This window comes from Trachurus trachurus (genome assembly GCF_905171665.1).
Source record: "Trachurus trachurus genome assembly, chromosome: 8".
Classification (NCBI taxonomy): domain Eukaryota; kingdom Metazoa; phylum Chordata; class Actinopteri; order Carangiformes; family Carangidae; genus Trachurus; species Trachurus trachurus.
Window position 1 is genome coordinate 2,174,441 of NC_139905.1, and position 16,836 is coordinate 2,191,276.

The window sequence follows — 16,836 nt, forward strand, 5'->3', positions numbered from 1 at the left end:
ATAGCATGAAATGGTAACAAAACAAACCTTGTGCCCCTTATTAGCCAGGTGCTAGGGCGTTTCCTGTGGGTTAGGCACACTTTGCTTGCTTTTAGCATTGAATCCTTTAGCCTTTAGCCTTTAGCCTTGCAGACATACTTTTCCTTCTGCCGGTAAACTCCGAAGCACCGGATGTGTACGAGGTCTCAGCGAGACGCTTTCAAAATAAAAGCACTGAATATCCGTCTGCTTAATGTATAAAAAATAAAAGCCTGGCTTTAAAGAATGTTAATGAATAAACATAAAAACACATTTATAAAAATACTATGCTCATATTAAAGGTCATTTACACTCCCACCAAATCATTACTGGTTTTTCATCCCCTTATTAGATGTAAAGCATGAATGATTTCTAAACCATGTGACCTTTAACCTTTAGTGCTTGAGTCAAAAATGTCCATAAACTCTTCATACTGTAAAGGATAGGTTGTGAAGTGAAGGGGGTGATTAAACAGTCTCTAGGAGCAGGATCAGCTTCTGCACTGGACGTTCAACGATGGATGGCTTGCCAGAACGCTGTCCCTCCTTTCCCATCTTCTGATCTCCAACACGAATCTTCACTCTCCTCACTAGTCCATCTTTATCAGTCACTGTCTCTACAACTTTAGCCAATTTCCACTCGTTGCGAGGTTGATCTTCTGTCTTTTCCATCACAATGTCACCGACTTTGAGGTTTCTCCTTGGAGTATGCCAGCGTTGTCTGGTAGCAATGTTGTACACATACTCTCTTCTCCACCGGCCCCAGAACTGCTCTGCAAGGTACTGAACACGGCGCCACCTCTTCCGAGCATACATGTCCTCTCTGATGAATCTGCCAGGAGGTGGTAAGGCTGCAGTGGGTTTCATGGTGAGCAGGTGATTGGGCGTTAGCGGCTCTGGACTATCTGGATCATTTAAGTTGTCAACGGTGAGTGGACGACTGTTCACAATAGCTGCTGCCTCATAAAAGAATGTCCGTAGAGAGGCATCGTCCAGCCTGCCTGATGAGGGTGAAAGAGTTAAACGAAGAACATTCCTCACCGTTCGGATCTGTCTCTCCCATACGCCTCCAGCATGGCTTGCATGCGGAGCGTTCATGCTGAAGTCACACTGTTTCTCAGCCAAAAACGTAGTCAGACGATCAGCATCCAATTGCTTGAGAGCTTCATTCAGTTCATTTTTAGCTCCAACGAAGTTCGTTCCTTGGTCACATTTTATGTCACGTACTGCTCCTCTTATTGCAATGAAACAACGAAGTCCATTTATGAAAGCATCTGTCGACATGTCGTCTAACATTTCAATGTGGATAGCTCGACAGCAAAGGCAGGTAAAAAGCAGTCCGTATCTCTTTTGTACCTTGCGTCCTTGTTTGGTGAAAAACGGACCGAAACAGTCCATTCCACAATAGGTGAAAGGTGGTGATGGATCCACACGCTCAGACGGCAAATCTGCCATTCGCTGCTCCTCTGTGAATCTTCTGAGTTTTCGACATGTAACACATTGATGCAGATGCGTTGCCACAGCTCTGTTGATTCCTGGAATCCAGAATCCATTTGATCTGATCTCATTAATAGTCAAGCCTTTTCCTTGATGTTGGACTTTCTCGTGACAGTGAGCAATTATTGCCTTGGTGATGGGATGAGTCTTTGGTATGATCACTGGATGCTTCAGTGAGGTAGGGAGTGATGCATTTTTCAGTCTTCCTCCCACCTTGAGGAGTCCATCCTGATCAAGAAAAGCATCCATCTGAAACAGTTTACTCTGAGAGGGAAGTTGAGTTACCTTACTGAGCAACTTTAACTCTTCTGGATATGCTTGTCTCTGTAAGTCTCTTATGATGATTTCATCCATAAACTTCACATAATGTTCTTTGTACTTGTCATCCTTCGCCAGCTTTCTTTTAAGGTGACTGAGCCGTACCATCGCCAGTTGTTTGTTGTCAGGGAGATAGGGTCTCTCTTTAAAGGGGAGTGGCATCTCGTAATGTCCATGAATGTTCCTCTTGATCCCTTCCTTTAACACATCCAGGAAGCGGATGTCATCCTGAGACACAGTCTTTCCGTCCTTATTGGCATCTTTAAAGTCAGACTCGAGAACCCTGAGTGCCTCAGCTGGGGTCACTGGAGGAAGCTCTCTGACTGAAACTCTGTGACACATGTTGGTGATGCTTGGTGAGTTGTGGTGAGGTGAACAGCCTACGATACTCCACCCCAAATCTGTCTGAACTGCATATGGTTCGCTATCTCCTCCAAGGATTACCTGCCGTGGTGCCAGTGCCCTTGAGCAATTGTAGCCGATCAGCAGACCGACTTCACATTCCAGCTGTGGTGGGATTTCATCTGCTATTTTGATGAGATGATTCCAGTTCCGTGCCGTGTCACAGGTAGGAATGTGTGTTCGATTCACTGGTATACAGTCCTTGGTGTAAGCAGGGGGGAGATCAATGTGGATAGCAGAGCAGTAACCTCTCACTCTCAAACCTGACACTCTTTGACTATGCATTAATGCATCCTTTCCTGTCATGGTTGTTAGTTTCAGTCTTACAGGATGAGTTTCAGTCTGTAAACTATTGCTGACTTCTTGGTCAATGAAGACTGTATCGCTTTGGGTATCAAGCAGCGCATAAACAAGTCTTTCCGTACCTGGATTGCTGACAGAAGAAACCCACACTGGCACTATCATTGAAGTGTTGGTAGATGGCTCCTTAGTTGCCACACTGAGAGCCAATGTGGTTGCTGTTTCCTCTGTGTTACTTTGATTTGAGACTGACGTGGGCTTGGCCTTGGTGTAGGTGTCATCATGGAGAAGCGTAGGATGTCTTGCTTTACATTTGTCGCATGAATGTCTATTGCGGCAGTCCTTGGCGTTATGGCCCGTCCTCAAGCAGCCATAGCAAAGCTTCTTTTCTTTCACATATTTCCGTCGTTCCTCCAGAGCTTTCCCTTTAAACTCAGGACAGCGATGAAGTTGATGTTTACTGTCTTGACAAAACACACATGGTGGCTTTAAACCTGTTCTTAACTGTCCTTGTGTATCATTCTCTGTAACTGTCTGTGTGTGATAAACACTGGATTTACATTTCTTTTCTTTCAGATGACGTGATGAGTTAGCCTCTGATGAGTGGAGAGCGTGGAATGAAGTAATAGGATTACATGCAATTTCTGCCTCCGTTACAATGAAGAAGACAAACTCCTGGAAGCTGGGAAACTCCTGGTCAACTCTCATGACTTGAGTGACCTTGCGGTTCCACTGTGATGCTGCCCAATCAGGTAGTTTTTGGACCAATTTCTGGTTTTCTTCACAATCGTTCAAAATGTCCAGACCTTTGACATAAGGCATGGCTTCCAGACATGAGTGTAAGAAATCAGCGAATGCTCTAAGTCCCTCAGCATCTCTTGGATGGACCTTTGGCCAGTTTGTTAGTTTTTCCCTGAATGCTTTTTGTATAACAAACGGCTGACCATACCTGTGGTTGAGACGGTTCCATCCATCTTTGTAGGCTTCATCATCATTTCTATAAAATATGCCATCAAGTGTCTTTCGAGCTGGACCTCCTACATATTTTTTCAAATAATGTAATTTGTCAGCTGAAGCAATGTTCTTTTTGTCTATGAGGGATGTGAAGGAAGCCTTCCACTCAATGAACTGGATAGGGTCACCAGTAAATACAGACGGTTCTGGCATTGGGAGCCTGTTCAGAGCTATGCTATCTTGGACTGCCTGAGCCAGATAACTTACATCTGTCCTTGCAGGTGATGCTGTCACTGTGATATCAGTGGGCTGCTGGATGAGAGCTGAAGGAGGACACACAAACTGATGTTCTCTCGTTCTCATCTGATCTACAGAATGAACACTTGCTTCCTGCATTACTTCCTGATCATAAGTTGTGAACCTAGCTCGTGCAGCTTTAATGTCCTTCTCTGCCTTTAATCTTTCCAACTCACGTTTTTGAGCTTCAAGTTCTTTCCTTTGTTGTCCCTCTAGGAGTTGAATCTTTTCTTTTTGTTTCTCCTCTAAGACTTGAATCTTTTCTTTTTGTTTCTCCTCCTTCAATAACACTTCATACTCTGCTTCCTTTGCTGCTAATTCTGCTGCAGCGTCTGCTCTTTTTGCTGCTATAACAGAGTGTTGACTTGAACCTTTACTTGAGTGTTGACTTGGAGGTGAAGCTGTGGATCCGTAGATGGAGTGAGCATAGTCTCTGTTAAGAAGCTCATGAAGACGCTGCTTTACTGCTTCACTATCAAATTCTTCATCTATGCCTGATATCCTTTCAAGAGCAATTTTAACAATGTCCCTTGTAACTGCCTCACAGGCATCAATACGACGTCTTGTCTCATTAGATGGAGTGAGGTGAGCTCTGATGTCTATGTACAGGTTTATAACACAGTTTTTTCCTTCTTCTAGTGTGTCTATAAGAGTTGCAATGTCACTTTCAGGAATGTTTAACTTTAACTGTTTTCTAGCCTTACGTGCCTGGATCTTCCATTGTTCATAAATGTGAGTCAACCTTTTCTCCTTTTTGTGGGCCTCCTCCTCATGAAATGCAAGCATCTTTTCCGTGGGATTCCGTAGGCGACCAGAGCGACGGAGATCCTCCTCTTCAGTATCCTTATCCTTCATCTGTTCGGAGTCTCTGTCGTCTGGAGGCGTCTTTACTGATGCTTCCATGTTGTGAGCAGGTACCACAATCCTTGACCATCACATCAGGTCCCTCTACAGTTGTCCTTGGTCAGCGGCGTGATGTGACGGATGAGGTGAAGCTCTTACTGTAGCATCCCCGGCTAAATGATGGTCGGACTCTCAAACTGATGGTTCACAATGTTTTATTCCTTGGACCGTATTCAATGCAAACACACCGTAAACACACCGTAAGAGCTATGAAAAGAAGAAAACAAAATACAGTTACCTTTACTCTTACTCGAAATTACCTTTAACTGCCTTTATCACAAACAATCATGTAAGTTGACTCTCTTTTTATCTAATAAACTTATTGTAGACTCACAGGTTTTACTCCATGAATTTAAATTCTAACTGCTACGATTGATGTTACAGTCATGAGGGAAAATTCACATTTTAACTGAAAGACAACCTCACATAGAGTGCAATATAAAACAATATTTGACATGAAATTAGCATTTTTAACCGTTCGTTTTTAACCCAATAAACAGTTTTTAACCTTAGCAGACCTTATATAAAACAGACAAAATACGTCCCGTTGCATTAATAAAACAACCTACGAGTTAGCTTATAGCTTCATCTCACTTCAATACAGACCGACACGGCAGCTTGGCCGATGCTAATAGTAGCTACCGCTAACCACAATACGTTTTATGCATGAAAATATCCACGGCAACCAAACTCGAGCCGGACATAAATATAGCATGAAATGGTAACAAAACAAACCTTGTGCCCCTTATTAGCCAGGTGCTAGGGCGTTTCATGTGGGTTAGGCACACTTTGCTTGCTTTTAGCATTGAATCCTTTAGCCTTTAGCCTTTAGCCTTGCAGACATACTTTTCCTTCTGCCGGTAAACTCCGAAGCACCGGATGTGTACGAGGTCTCAGCGAGACGCTTTCAAAATAAAAGCACTGAATATCCGTCTGCTTAATGTATAAAAAATAAAAGCCTGGCTTTAAAGAATGTTAATGAATAAACATAAAAACACATTTATAAAAATACTATGCTCATATTAAAGGTCATTTACACTATCTATCTATCTATCTATCTATCTATCTATCTATTTATCTATCGTTCCTTCTATCTATCTATCTATCTATCTAGTATCTATCTATCTATCTATCTATCTATCTATCTATCTATCTATCTATCTATCTATCTATCTATCGTTCCTTCTATCTATCTATTTATCTATCTATCTATTTATCTATCTATCTATCTATCTATCTATCTATCTATCTATCTATCTATCTATCTATCTATCTATCTATCGTTCCTTCTATCTATCTATTTATCTATCTATCGTTATATCTATCGTTATATCTATCTATCTATCTATCTATCTATCTATCTATCTATCTATCTATCTATCTATCTATCTATCTATCTATCTATCTATCTATCTATCTATCTATCTATCTATCTATCTATCTATCTATCTATCTATCTATCTATCTATCTATCTATCTATCTATCTATCTATCTATCTATCTATCTATCTATCTATCTATCTATCTATCTATCTATCTATCTATCTATCTATCTATCTATCTATAGGAGGAGGATTCCTGTGTGTCCAGCAGAGGTCGCTGGAGGATTCAGCGTCTCAATCTGAACTCAACACACGAAGCAGAAGCCGTCAGCCAATCAGAGGCCCGCGTCTGTCGGTCCCTCCTGCGCATGCGCACTGCAGCAGCAGCGGCAGCAGCAGCGATGCTAATGTTGTTGACATCATGATCATGTCCTAAAGCAGCAGCAGCAGCAGCAGCAGCAGCCGGGCTTTAACGCTGCTTCCCGCGGCTCGCACTGACACACGGCCTCCTCTTCCTCCTTCTCTTTTTCCTTTCCCTCTTCCTCTCCTCCTTCCTCCTCCTTTTCCCTCTTCCTCTCCTCCTCCTCTTCCTCCTCTCCTCCTCCTCCTCTCCTCCTCCTCCTCCTCCTCCTCTCTTCCTCTCCTCCTCCTCTCCTCCTCCTCCTGCTGCGGCGCGGCTCCATGGAAACACCTCGAGACTTGGTGAGCTCCGCGGCTCCATCACCGGTCTTTGTTGTGGTTGTGAGTGTGTGTGTTGTGGTGACAGCGGTTGTGTGTCCGTTAACTGAACTGAACACCGGTGCTGCTGTGTGTGTGTGTTGTGTGTTGTGTGTGTTGTCTCGGTAACAAAGGCTCGTGCAGCTTGGTCACCGTGGTAACCGGTCATTCAGCAGCTTGTCAGTGTGTTGTCGTTGTCTCATGTCCCGTTGTTCCGCGGCCGCTGCAGCCAGGTGAGCCCCGCCCACCACCACACATCCATCCCATCCCAGTCCCATCAACCATCAACACGCTGCGTTGCTAGGCGACGTTTAAACCCGCCGGCCGGACCTGGAGGTCATGTGGTCTGGTCCGTCCTCTCTGCACTGCAGTGGTCCTGGCTGCAGCTGTCATGTTAACTGTACAGGTGTGTGTGTGTGTGTGTGTGTGTGTGTGTGTGTGTGTGTGTGTGTGTGTGTGTGTGTGTGTGTGTGATCCTGAGGGTTCAGGTGATTCTGTAACTTCACCGGCCTCACGTTTCGGTTTCATTACGATTCACCGGTCTACGATTCGGTTCGATTCGATGCATCTCGATGAGTCACATCCAAGGGGGCAGTTGTCGGTCTGAGAAGTGAAGCTCACTTCCGCGTTCAAAAAGCTGCAATCCCCTCGGCTGTCGCTGGGGGCTGGCTCCAGAAGGGAGCAACTCCAATCGAGCCCCATGTTAAAATAGCCGATTTTACAGCTTAAAAAAACATATTTACAGCCTGGTACATTTTATTTTTTTGGTCTCAATCGATAGTTTCTACCCCCGCACACACTCTGAGGGGGGTGAATTTTTTTTAAACTCTACCGTTTTACTATTATTAGGCTTAAAGCTCTGGCCAATTAGGGCGCAGAACCGTTGAGTGACAGGTCCGGCGACCGCTGTTACGAGGCCAGTGGGCGGGCTCTCGGCCGGCCAACGGCCGCACCGCTCCAAATATGGCAAGTAGAATCCAACATGGCGCGGTTCTAACCCCCGTAGTAGAGGCACAAAACAGACTCCCCAAAACCAATGGGTGACGTCACGGACGCTACGTCCATTCTTTTTACAGTCTATGGTCACATCCTCAATTTTCTACGTTGCCACGCGCAAGGCGGACTCAATACGGACCCAAAGCGGACGTCCGCTTGACACGTCCGTCACTGAAACACTCATGAAACACTCCGATTGAATCCACGGGGCCGTGAGTGACTTACATCTCACTAGGTAGATCATGTCCACTGCAGCGGCCCTGGGTTTGATTCCACCGTCAGTCCCTTTGCTGCGTGTTATTCCCCCCTCTCACGCTCCCTCCCCCCAGGTTTCCACTACCAGTTACCATTAAGCCCTCATTATACTTGCTGTAAACTACGCGTACGCGAGCGCATCATGGCTGCCACGCGTAATCTGCGTCCGTTTGATGCGTCGGCTGTAGGGATGCACATTTAGAATTTTTTTTCTGACCGATAACCAACGCTCGTTAACCGATTATTAACCGTTAACCGATAAGATTAAGATGCTTGCGGCGCACGGCAAAAAAAAAAAAATTATTGCTCCAATTTTTTTTTTTTTTTTTTTTTGCCGTGACAGAGCAGCGCCACATCCACTGTGCTCTGTCTCAGCTGATCGCGCTCATATGGAGGTTAGATCGTCCAATGTAGAACTGTTTTTATACAAAGTGCAGCCAAACACCAGGCTGAAGGAGCAGCAGAGCTCCTCTGACAGCTCCTCTGTGGAGCTGCAGGTGAACAGGCTGGAGAGCAGCAACATCCTCGTCCTCTTTTTTTTTTTTTTTTTTTCTCAGCGCCGTAGTTACAGGTGATTCACATCTATGTCCGTGTAGCTACATTTATTGTCTGATCTTCCTTCAGGCGGCTGCTGCACATACTGTCAGTCCTCCTGTGGAACTTTCAGCTGCGAATTATGACTGAAGGCAGTGAACTCTGCACGTGTCGACACGCCCCCATGAGTTGACGACATAAGGACCTAATAATAATAAATAAATAACCAATAGTATTAATGGGTCAGAGTTCTTGTTATCGGTTAACGGTTATCATGTGCATCCCTAGTCGGCTGCGACCAAACGCACATATCGACGCGAGGTGACGCGACGCAGGATATGCATGGCAGCTCGCGTACGCGTAGTTTACAGCAAGTATATCTCGGCCCTTACTTTGGATCCCCTGCTACATAAAAAAAGTCACAGGAAACACTGAACATGGTGGACAAGGACAACATAAGATTTGTGTGGAAAACTCGCGCAAGTTTGTAGTTTTCACCAAAGTCTGTACTTTTAATGGAAACACACAGGATTCTAATTTCTTTTATAATGCGCATTTCCCAGTAATTCAAATCACTTTGAAACACGGCTTGTGAATCGATTATTTTCGGCGCCTCTAGATGCAACACGGGCTGATTCGTTCAGTCAGTTCTTTATGATCCAGATTGACTGGGACCAGAGTGTGGACCATGTTCGATCAGTCTCACTAACTGATCGAGCTGCTTTCGAGGCTTTATATTGGTTCAAGGCTACAGCTTAGCACCAATCAACGATCAATAACACACTGCAGATAACTGATTTAGGTTGTGTGTTCTCCCTCAGGTGGAGCGTCCGTCCAGCAGGAAGCGCCGGGACTCGTTCGGGGTGTTGGACGGTTTGGAGGAGGACCGGAGCAGCTGCAGCACCGAGTCCAGCGGAGCCAGCGGCGGCTCCAGCCCCGAGGACAGCGAGGACGAAGAGTTAGGAGGAGGAGGAGGAGGGGGAGGGGGAGGAGGAGGAGTGAGTCAGCTCATCCCCACCTCCTCCTCCTCCTCCTCCCTGACACTCATCAAGACCAACGGACAGGTGTACACCTACCCCGACGGGAAGGCCGGCATGGGTCAGTGGCCACATGTCACATCATCACACTGATTTCATTCAGTTTTTCCAGCTCCGACTGCCCAAAAATGTTACAAAAAACAGTAACACTTTAATTTACAGGCCGTTAATTATGTGATAATGTCAAGAAATAACAATTCATTGCGTTATAATGTCTAGAAATAGTGTTTAATTTCATAGTAATGCCAAGAAATAACGATTGATTGTGTAGAAACAGCCCAGAAATAATTGTCAATTACAAGAGAAAAATTCTGTCCTTTCCCAAAAAAAGCATGAATCAAAGCATCAAAGCATGAAAAGCACGTGTGATCTTTTGCCTTTATGAAAAACATGACATCACTATGAAATCATCCGTTATTTCTAGGATATTTCTAGACATTATGACGCAATTAATTGTTATTTTTTGACATTATCACCAAAATGAACGGCCTGTAAATTAAAGGGTTACCCAAAAAACAAAAAATACAAAGCATATTATCCACAAACAAAACAATAATTTTTCTGTGGAATTTAGTTTTTAGCAGATTTCTGTCCATCTAGACCCGACGAACACTTTCTTTTGTGCGTTGCCTTTTTCTTTCTGCTACAAGTGCAACTGCAACCTGAACGTCAGTGCAAATCAGTATCATAGCAAGTATAATTAAGTAGTTAGTCCTAGTTAAGTAATTAGACCACGGACCCCCATTGGACAAAATTTTGAAATAAACACCAGAAATACACAAATATTTGTTCTGAGACTGAATAACATTAACGTTTTTTAGTCAGTGTACGTTCAAATTAGAGCCAGTGGTGTGAAACTCTGGGGAAAAAAGAAATGTTTCTGGGGGAAAAAAGTGGTAACATTTTGAGAAAAAGTTGGGGACCCCCTTGAACCCTTTCAAGGACCCCTGGGGGGCCCCGACCCCACATTGAGAACCACTGGCATACAGGATGTTAAAGGGTGTGTATCTCCTGGTGCATGTCGCCTGTTTAAGGGTTAATGAGAGATAATCATCCACAGGGCTCTAGACTTTTATTGTGTAAATATACCCCCGCTCTCTGCCTTCTAGGGTTGGGAGAAAAAATCCATTCACATAAATATCGCAATATCTTTTTTGACTATTTAAAAAATATATATATATATATATTTTTTTTTTTCAAAAATCGATTTTATTTATTTATTTATTTTTTTGGGGAATTTTTTAAAATATTGTGCAATGTTCATTTGTTCGCCTTTTTTACATACAGGGAGTCCAGGTTTTGAAAAAGGTTTAAGTTCACTTTATAATGGAGTATGTTAATTTATAGGCTCCTACAGTATTTGCGTGCAGATAAATGTTAAAAATGCTAAAGACTAAAAATCGAGAGAATCGGCAATATCGTAGAATCACAATTTAAATCGAATCGCCATCCAAAAAATTGTAGAAGAATCGAATCGGGAGAAAAGCATATCGTCCCAGCCCTACTGCCTTCACAATAAAAGCCCCTCAGTGCACGTTGAGGAGGAAACAAACAGTATAGCAGTAGACAACACCAACAACCACAGTGTGTGTTGTGTTTCACCAGCCACGTGTGAGATGTGCGGCATGGTGGGGGTCCGCGACGCCTTCTACAGTAAAACCAAACGCTTCTGCAGCGTGTCCTGCTCCAGGAGTTACTCCTCCAACTCCAAGAAGGCCAGCATCCTCGCCCGGCTGCAGGTAAACCATTTACACAACAAAGAATCATCTGTGCCATGTACAGGACATTAAGTTGACTTATACGTGATGAATGAATGGTGTGTGTGTGTGTGTGTGTTCTTGTACATGCTACGTTGTGAGGACCGGAACAAGTTTTTAACAAACAGAGTGAGGACATTTTTGAGAAGTGAGGACATTTTGGCCTGTCCTCACTTTTTCCAAGGGCTGTTTGAGGGTTAAGACGTTGAGGTTTAGAGTAATGGTGAAGTTTAGGTTATAATTTGGTTTAAATTAGGTTTAGAGTAATGGAGTTTAGGCATTTGTTTTGGATGGTTAAGGTTAGGGTAAGGGGCTAGGGAATACATTATGTCAATGACATGTCCTCACAAAGATGGATTTACAAGGGTGTGTGTGTGTGTGTGTGTGTGTGTGTGTGTGTGTGTGTGTGTGTGTGTGTGTGTGTGTGTTGCAGGGGAAGCCTCCCACTAAGAAGGCCAAGGTTCTCCAGAAACAGCCTCTGATGACCAAACTGGCTGCGTACGCTCAGCACCAGGCCAACCAGCACGGAGTCAAGAAGAGCCGTGAGTTCCTCCTTCAGCCCGGTTCTGTTGGTGCTGTTGGTTCTGTTGGTTTTATTGGTTCTATAGACCGAATCTTCTTGTTGTTTACATTCTAATTCCTGGTAGAAAACCAGCACGTAATTTGAATGAGATCAATAGTAACGAACGAGAGTTTAGCTATATATCATATTTTTCACGCCCTATCACAGTTTAGACAAATCTGAAATGATTGAAGAAACATTACTATTTCTGTGTGTGTGTTTTGTGTTGCTATGTGTTGTATTTATTCAGTTTGCAGGAATCGCAGCGTCTAGAAAGCATCAGTGGCTCAGCTGACAGGGACAGCTGACGGCGGTAGCTAAGCTAACGGCGGTAGCTAAGCTAACAGCAGGACGTCAGCTGTTAAAACCCTCCCGTTGTGGGACACGACATGAAACTACTCCAGTTAGCTCAGTCATGTTGGAACTCAGATATCCGCTGGAGAAAATATATTTTCATGGAGCGTTTATTGAGTCACTGAGTTATTAAAGTTAAACAGGTAGCTAACCGTTAGCCCGGCTAATCTATGATAACCATGACTAATTACAAAAATGTGCACACATAAATAGTAATGTTTGTCCAATCATTGGTTTTATAAACTTTACAAACATCAGATTAGTCTAAACGGTGATATAGTAACATGAAAAATTATATATAGCGAAACTCTCGTCCGTCACTATTGTTCGAATGCTGGTTTTCTACCAGGAAGTAGTTGTAAACAACAAGGAGATTCGTCCTATTGGTTCTGTTGGTTCTGTTGGTTTTATTGGTTTTATTGGTTCTATTGGTTTAACAAAGATAAAATTCACCATCTTTCCTCTGACTTTTATTTTGAAGGGCTGAGCCATGAGAAGATCTTTTATTTTGAAGGGCTGAGCCGTGAGAAGGTCTTTTATTTTGAAGGGCTGAGCCGTGAGAAGATCTTTTATTTTGAAGGGCTGAGCCGTGAGAAGATCTTAGATCCATCTCGGTGTAGTTTTCCATCTCCTCTCAGCTTCAACGGGTCGGTGTCGGCCAATCAGAAGAGAGGGGGATGAGACTCTGAGCCTTGGCTGTTGACTGATTTCTGACCTGGCTTGGTGACTGCTTAGTTGTGACATCACAAAGTCACAGAAGTCACAGAGAGCATCAAACGTGTATTAATCCGCCCAGGAAAGTAGATCCCAACACTTATATATGATTTAACGACGTTGTGTTGCAGTTCCCGTGGAGATGTTTGACTGGGGCCGTTACCTTGGAGACGGGGAAGTGACAGGAGCATCGGTCAGCTGCTTCAAACATGTGGGTGATGCACTCATTACTGTAACACACACACACACACACACACACACACACACACACACACACACACACACACACACAGGTTCCGTTCTGGCTGTTTTTTAATGTCGTCAACACAACTCTAAAATGCTGATGTCATGGTGGCCGTCAGGGCCGCCCCTGCCTACACGCAGATCACGCACAGTGCGTAGGGCCCCACGATCCAATTGATAGCTTTCATGTGACGTCACGGCCCGTATGGAACGCCCCCCTGGCGGTCAAAACAATCCACTTCCCCGCTGTCCGCGGCTTAGGACAAGGCAGAAAAACACACACTGCTCCCTGCTGCTTCAAAAATACCGGTGTTATGGCCCAACTGGTGTCTGATTTAACTGGTTACCGTACCGAACAACAGCTGTGCTGCACTTCCGTCCGCAGATTTGTCACAAATTCACAAATCAAGCCGCAGTTCACATGTTACTGCAGCCAATATGCTTCTGTGAGTGAACCTGTTCCGCCAATCTACAGACAGTCAGCGCCACACTACTCTCACTCTGCACAACACTGCACACTATGACAAAGCCTGTCATGTTAAAGTTACGAACTAATGGAAAACACTCTGAAAATACAATAACAACATCGTCCTCGTCGCGGTCGGTCCCGACCCTCGTTACCGTGTCGCTGATGCCGCGGGCGGTCCTGCTGCCGGTGTCCGGTGGCGGCGGTCCCGCCGGGTTACCATCGCCGCCGCCGCCGCCGGTCCTGCTGCTATCGGACCACCGTCATCGTTACCGTCGGTAGCGGTGCGTAGCAAAGCTCCGGGGGGTAAAGGGGGGGCAGCTGGTCACCGTGCAGCCCAGCTAAGGGCTCTGGTTTGTGGGTGAGAGGAGCAGGGAGCCTGGGCTCAGTGGGCTGGAGCTCAGACTGTGGAGCTCAGCGGAGCTGCGGTACCAGGACGGTGTTCCCACACAGGAAAGTTACAGGTACATTTCTACCACTTCAATGAGTTAAGAAACATTATTTTAAGATCAAAAAACTACAAAATGGGGCTTTTAATCAGAAACCAGTTGAGCCATAACACCGGAGGTATTGGTTGCAAGCGGTGGAGGATGATGGATTCTCCACCAGGTAAATGTAAACATCGCCCAACTGGAGCTTCGGCAGGGAACTGGTCATTTTAAACAGCTCGTATACAGCAGCTGGTGTTGAATATGGGTCACAAGTGCCCAAAACTTCAAAGCTGTTTTTATATCTTTCTTTCTCGGCTGCTCACAGATGATTTAAGTCATGACTCGGTTGTTTGTCCATAGAAAGTCCATTGCGGGGCCACTTTGGAATGTTGCTTTTTGACCGCCAGGTCACTGGGAAGTGACGTCACTGAAAGCTATCAATAGGGGCCCCGTTTTGCACAAATGATGCACATTATGCACAGCCGTGGTGCGCACTACTAGATCAGCTGTCAGCGCGAGGCAGGAGAAGAGGAAGAAGAGACCTTTTTTTTGTAATCTGACACCGCACGTGCCGTCACGCGTCGATCTGACCAATCACTGGTCAGATGCATGTGCTGCAGGCACTTGTCAAGCAGCTGCAGGTGAAGACGTGATCACGGCTTCGAAAAGAACGAGTCAGGCGCGAACAAGAGGGGTGGGGGGGGGGGGGGGGGGGAGTTAGTGCTGCTGGGCCGTATTAACGGCGCCGTTAACGCCAGCACTAGTAAAAATGTAAAACTTTGTGGCATAAGCAAGCACTAAACCTCCATGCTCAGCACAGCTGCTGCAGGGAGGAGGAGAGATGCTGATAGCCTCCAGTCCATTTAGCTAGAGTCTAGATGTGGACTGTGGTCTGGAGATGAAAGTCATTTTCCAGCAGCCCTTACCATTTATTAAATGTCTTGTTAACACCTTTGTCTGCATATGCATTCACCTCTGTTGAAAGGCAGTGGTACATTTATCAGTTGTTGGTCGTATTTTCAGCTAAACTTTATAATCTATTTTATCTCCACACAAGGATCTGTTGGTGAATTTAATCTATGACAGGCAGCTTTGGAGGAGATATTAGAGATAAATATTGATAGAAATGAGTGTATTTGATACTTTGGTTGACAGAAGGAACTAAATTTGAATGTAGTTACATTTTGAAATATCAGTCTCTTTGGTACTGAATTAGTATGTTTTATTAGGATTGTAGTTGTAGCTTATAATAATAATAATAATGATGATAATAATGACAATAATAGTAATAATAGATAGCAATAGCAATAGTTTAAAAAAAAAATAGTGGTTGTAGTTTGCATTATAATCGGTTATAGGAGGGCCCGACAAAAATTTTTCGCTTAGGGCCCCATTTTGGTCAGGGACGGCCCTGGTGGCCGTGGTGATGCTGAGTCATGGTTTGTCTGTGGTCCAGGTCCCGATGGGCCGGCTGTGGGGCGACATCAGTGAAGGTGTCCGGGTCGAAGTCCCCAACACCGACAGCGGTCTGCCCATGAAGGTTTACTGGATCGCTGGCGTCGTTAAACTGGCAGGTACACACACACACACACACACACACACACACACACATGGGACATTCAATGTTTGGGGCGAGACCGAGCTCGGTGTGTGTGTGTGTGTGTGTGTGTCTCAGACATTTGACTGACAGATGATGGATCCAATATCAGTGGCTGATGAATCGTGTGCATCGTGACGTATAATCTGTGCGCCTGCGTTATCCAATGTGAAAAAAATACACACTTTCATCCCGGATTTACTCAAAAATAGAATTTGTTTGGCCTACATCGTCTGATAGATGAGTTATTACACTGATGTTAAGACCCAGAGTGGAATCAAAATCAATTTTCTTTTCTGAATACCTTTAATGTTGCTGTTAACGCTGCAGCCTTTGACTGGAATACCCTACAAAACACATTTAAACTTTCTGTCTTCACCTCTCTCTCTGTCTTCAAACAAAATCTGCTACAAATCACAGTCGACTTCTGCACTTGCTAAATAGGCCTTCTTGTCATGCCCTACTGATTAACTGTTTTATTGTATTGTATTGTATTGTATTGCATTGTATTTTTCTAAGTGTAATTTATATAACCTTGTTTTCACTTTTTACCACTCCCCTCCCCCTTCCCCTTAAAGAGCTTCTAGCTCTTTTCAGGTTGCTCTTGAAAATAAGAGTTTTGTTCTTAATTTGCTTGCCTGGGTAAATAAAGGTTACTCTCTTATTCCAGCACTCTAGTAATAATAAGCTGGTGTAGGTGGATATGATGAGCTAAAACAAACAAAAAAACATTAGAAATTTGGACATAATTAAAATATTTACCATAAGAAGCGTGTGCTGCTCTGCAGGTTTCAAGGCTCTGCTGAGGTACGAAGGCTTCGACAGCGACGCCACCAGAGACTTCTGGTTGAACCTGTGTGTCCCCGACATCCACCCGGTGGGCTGGTGTGCAGCTGGAGGGAAACCTCTGGTCCCCCCCCAGAGTGAGTCTACTACCACCAGGGAGGGGGAGGGGTGGGGGGGGAGGGGGGGAGGGGGGGGGGGGGGGGTCAGGAGGACCGTAAGACAGGTGATTGGCTGATGTGGTCTGTCTGTGTTCACAGGTATCCTACACAGGTTCAACAACTGGAAAACCTTCCTCATTAAAAGACTGACGGGGTCCAAGACGCTGCCGCCGGACTTCACCTCCAAGGTCACACACACACACACACACACACACACAC

General features: G+C 44.7%; 1 protein-coding gene across 1 annotated transcript in view; it reads left to right on the plus strand.

Moving 5' to 3' along the window:
* Nucleotides 1-8,120: 8,120 nt before the first annotated feature.
* The window catches only part of LOC310989781 (MBT domain-containing protein 1-like), a gene marked incomplete at its 5' end in the record, with an annotated part of 38,082 nt that continues 29,366 nt past the window's right edge, over nucleotides 8,121-16,836 (plus strand). Inside the window, 8 exons of the mRNA XM_083976929.1 lie at nucleotides 8,121-8,162; nucleotides 9,334-9,610; nucleotides 11,155-11,288; nucleotides 11,740-11,848; nucleotides 13,068-13,147; nucleotides 15,533-15,650; nucleotides 16,462-16,596; nucleotides 16,717-16,805. Of these exons, the coding sequence (XP_083833055.1) occupies nucleotides 8,121-8,162; nucleotides 9,334-9,610; nucleotides 11,155-11,288; nucleotides 11,740-11,848; nucleotides 13,068-13,147; nucleotides 15,533-15,650; nucleotides 16,462-16,596; nucleotides 16,717-16,805 (984 nt within the window). The remainder of the gene's footprint in view (nucleotides 8,163-9,333; nucleotides 9,611-11,154; nucleotides 11,289-11,739; nucleotides 11,849-13,067; nucleotides 13,148-15,532; nucleotides 15,651-16,461; nucleotides 16,597-16,716; nucleotides 16,806-16,836) is intronic.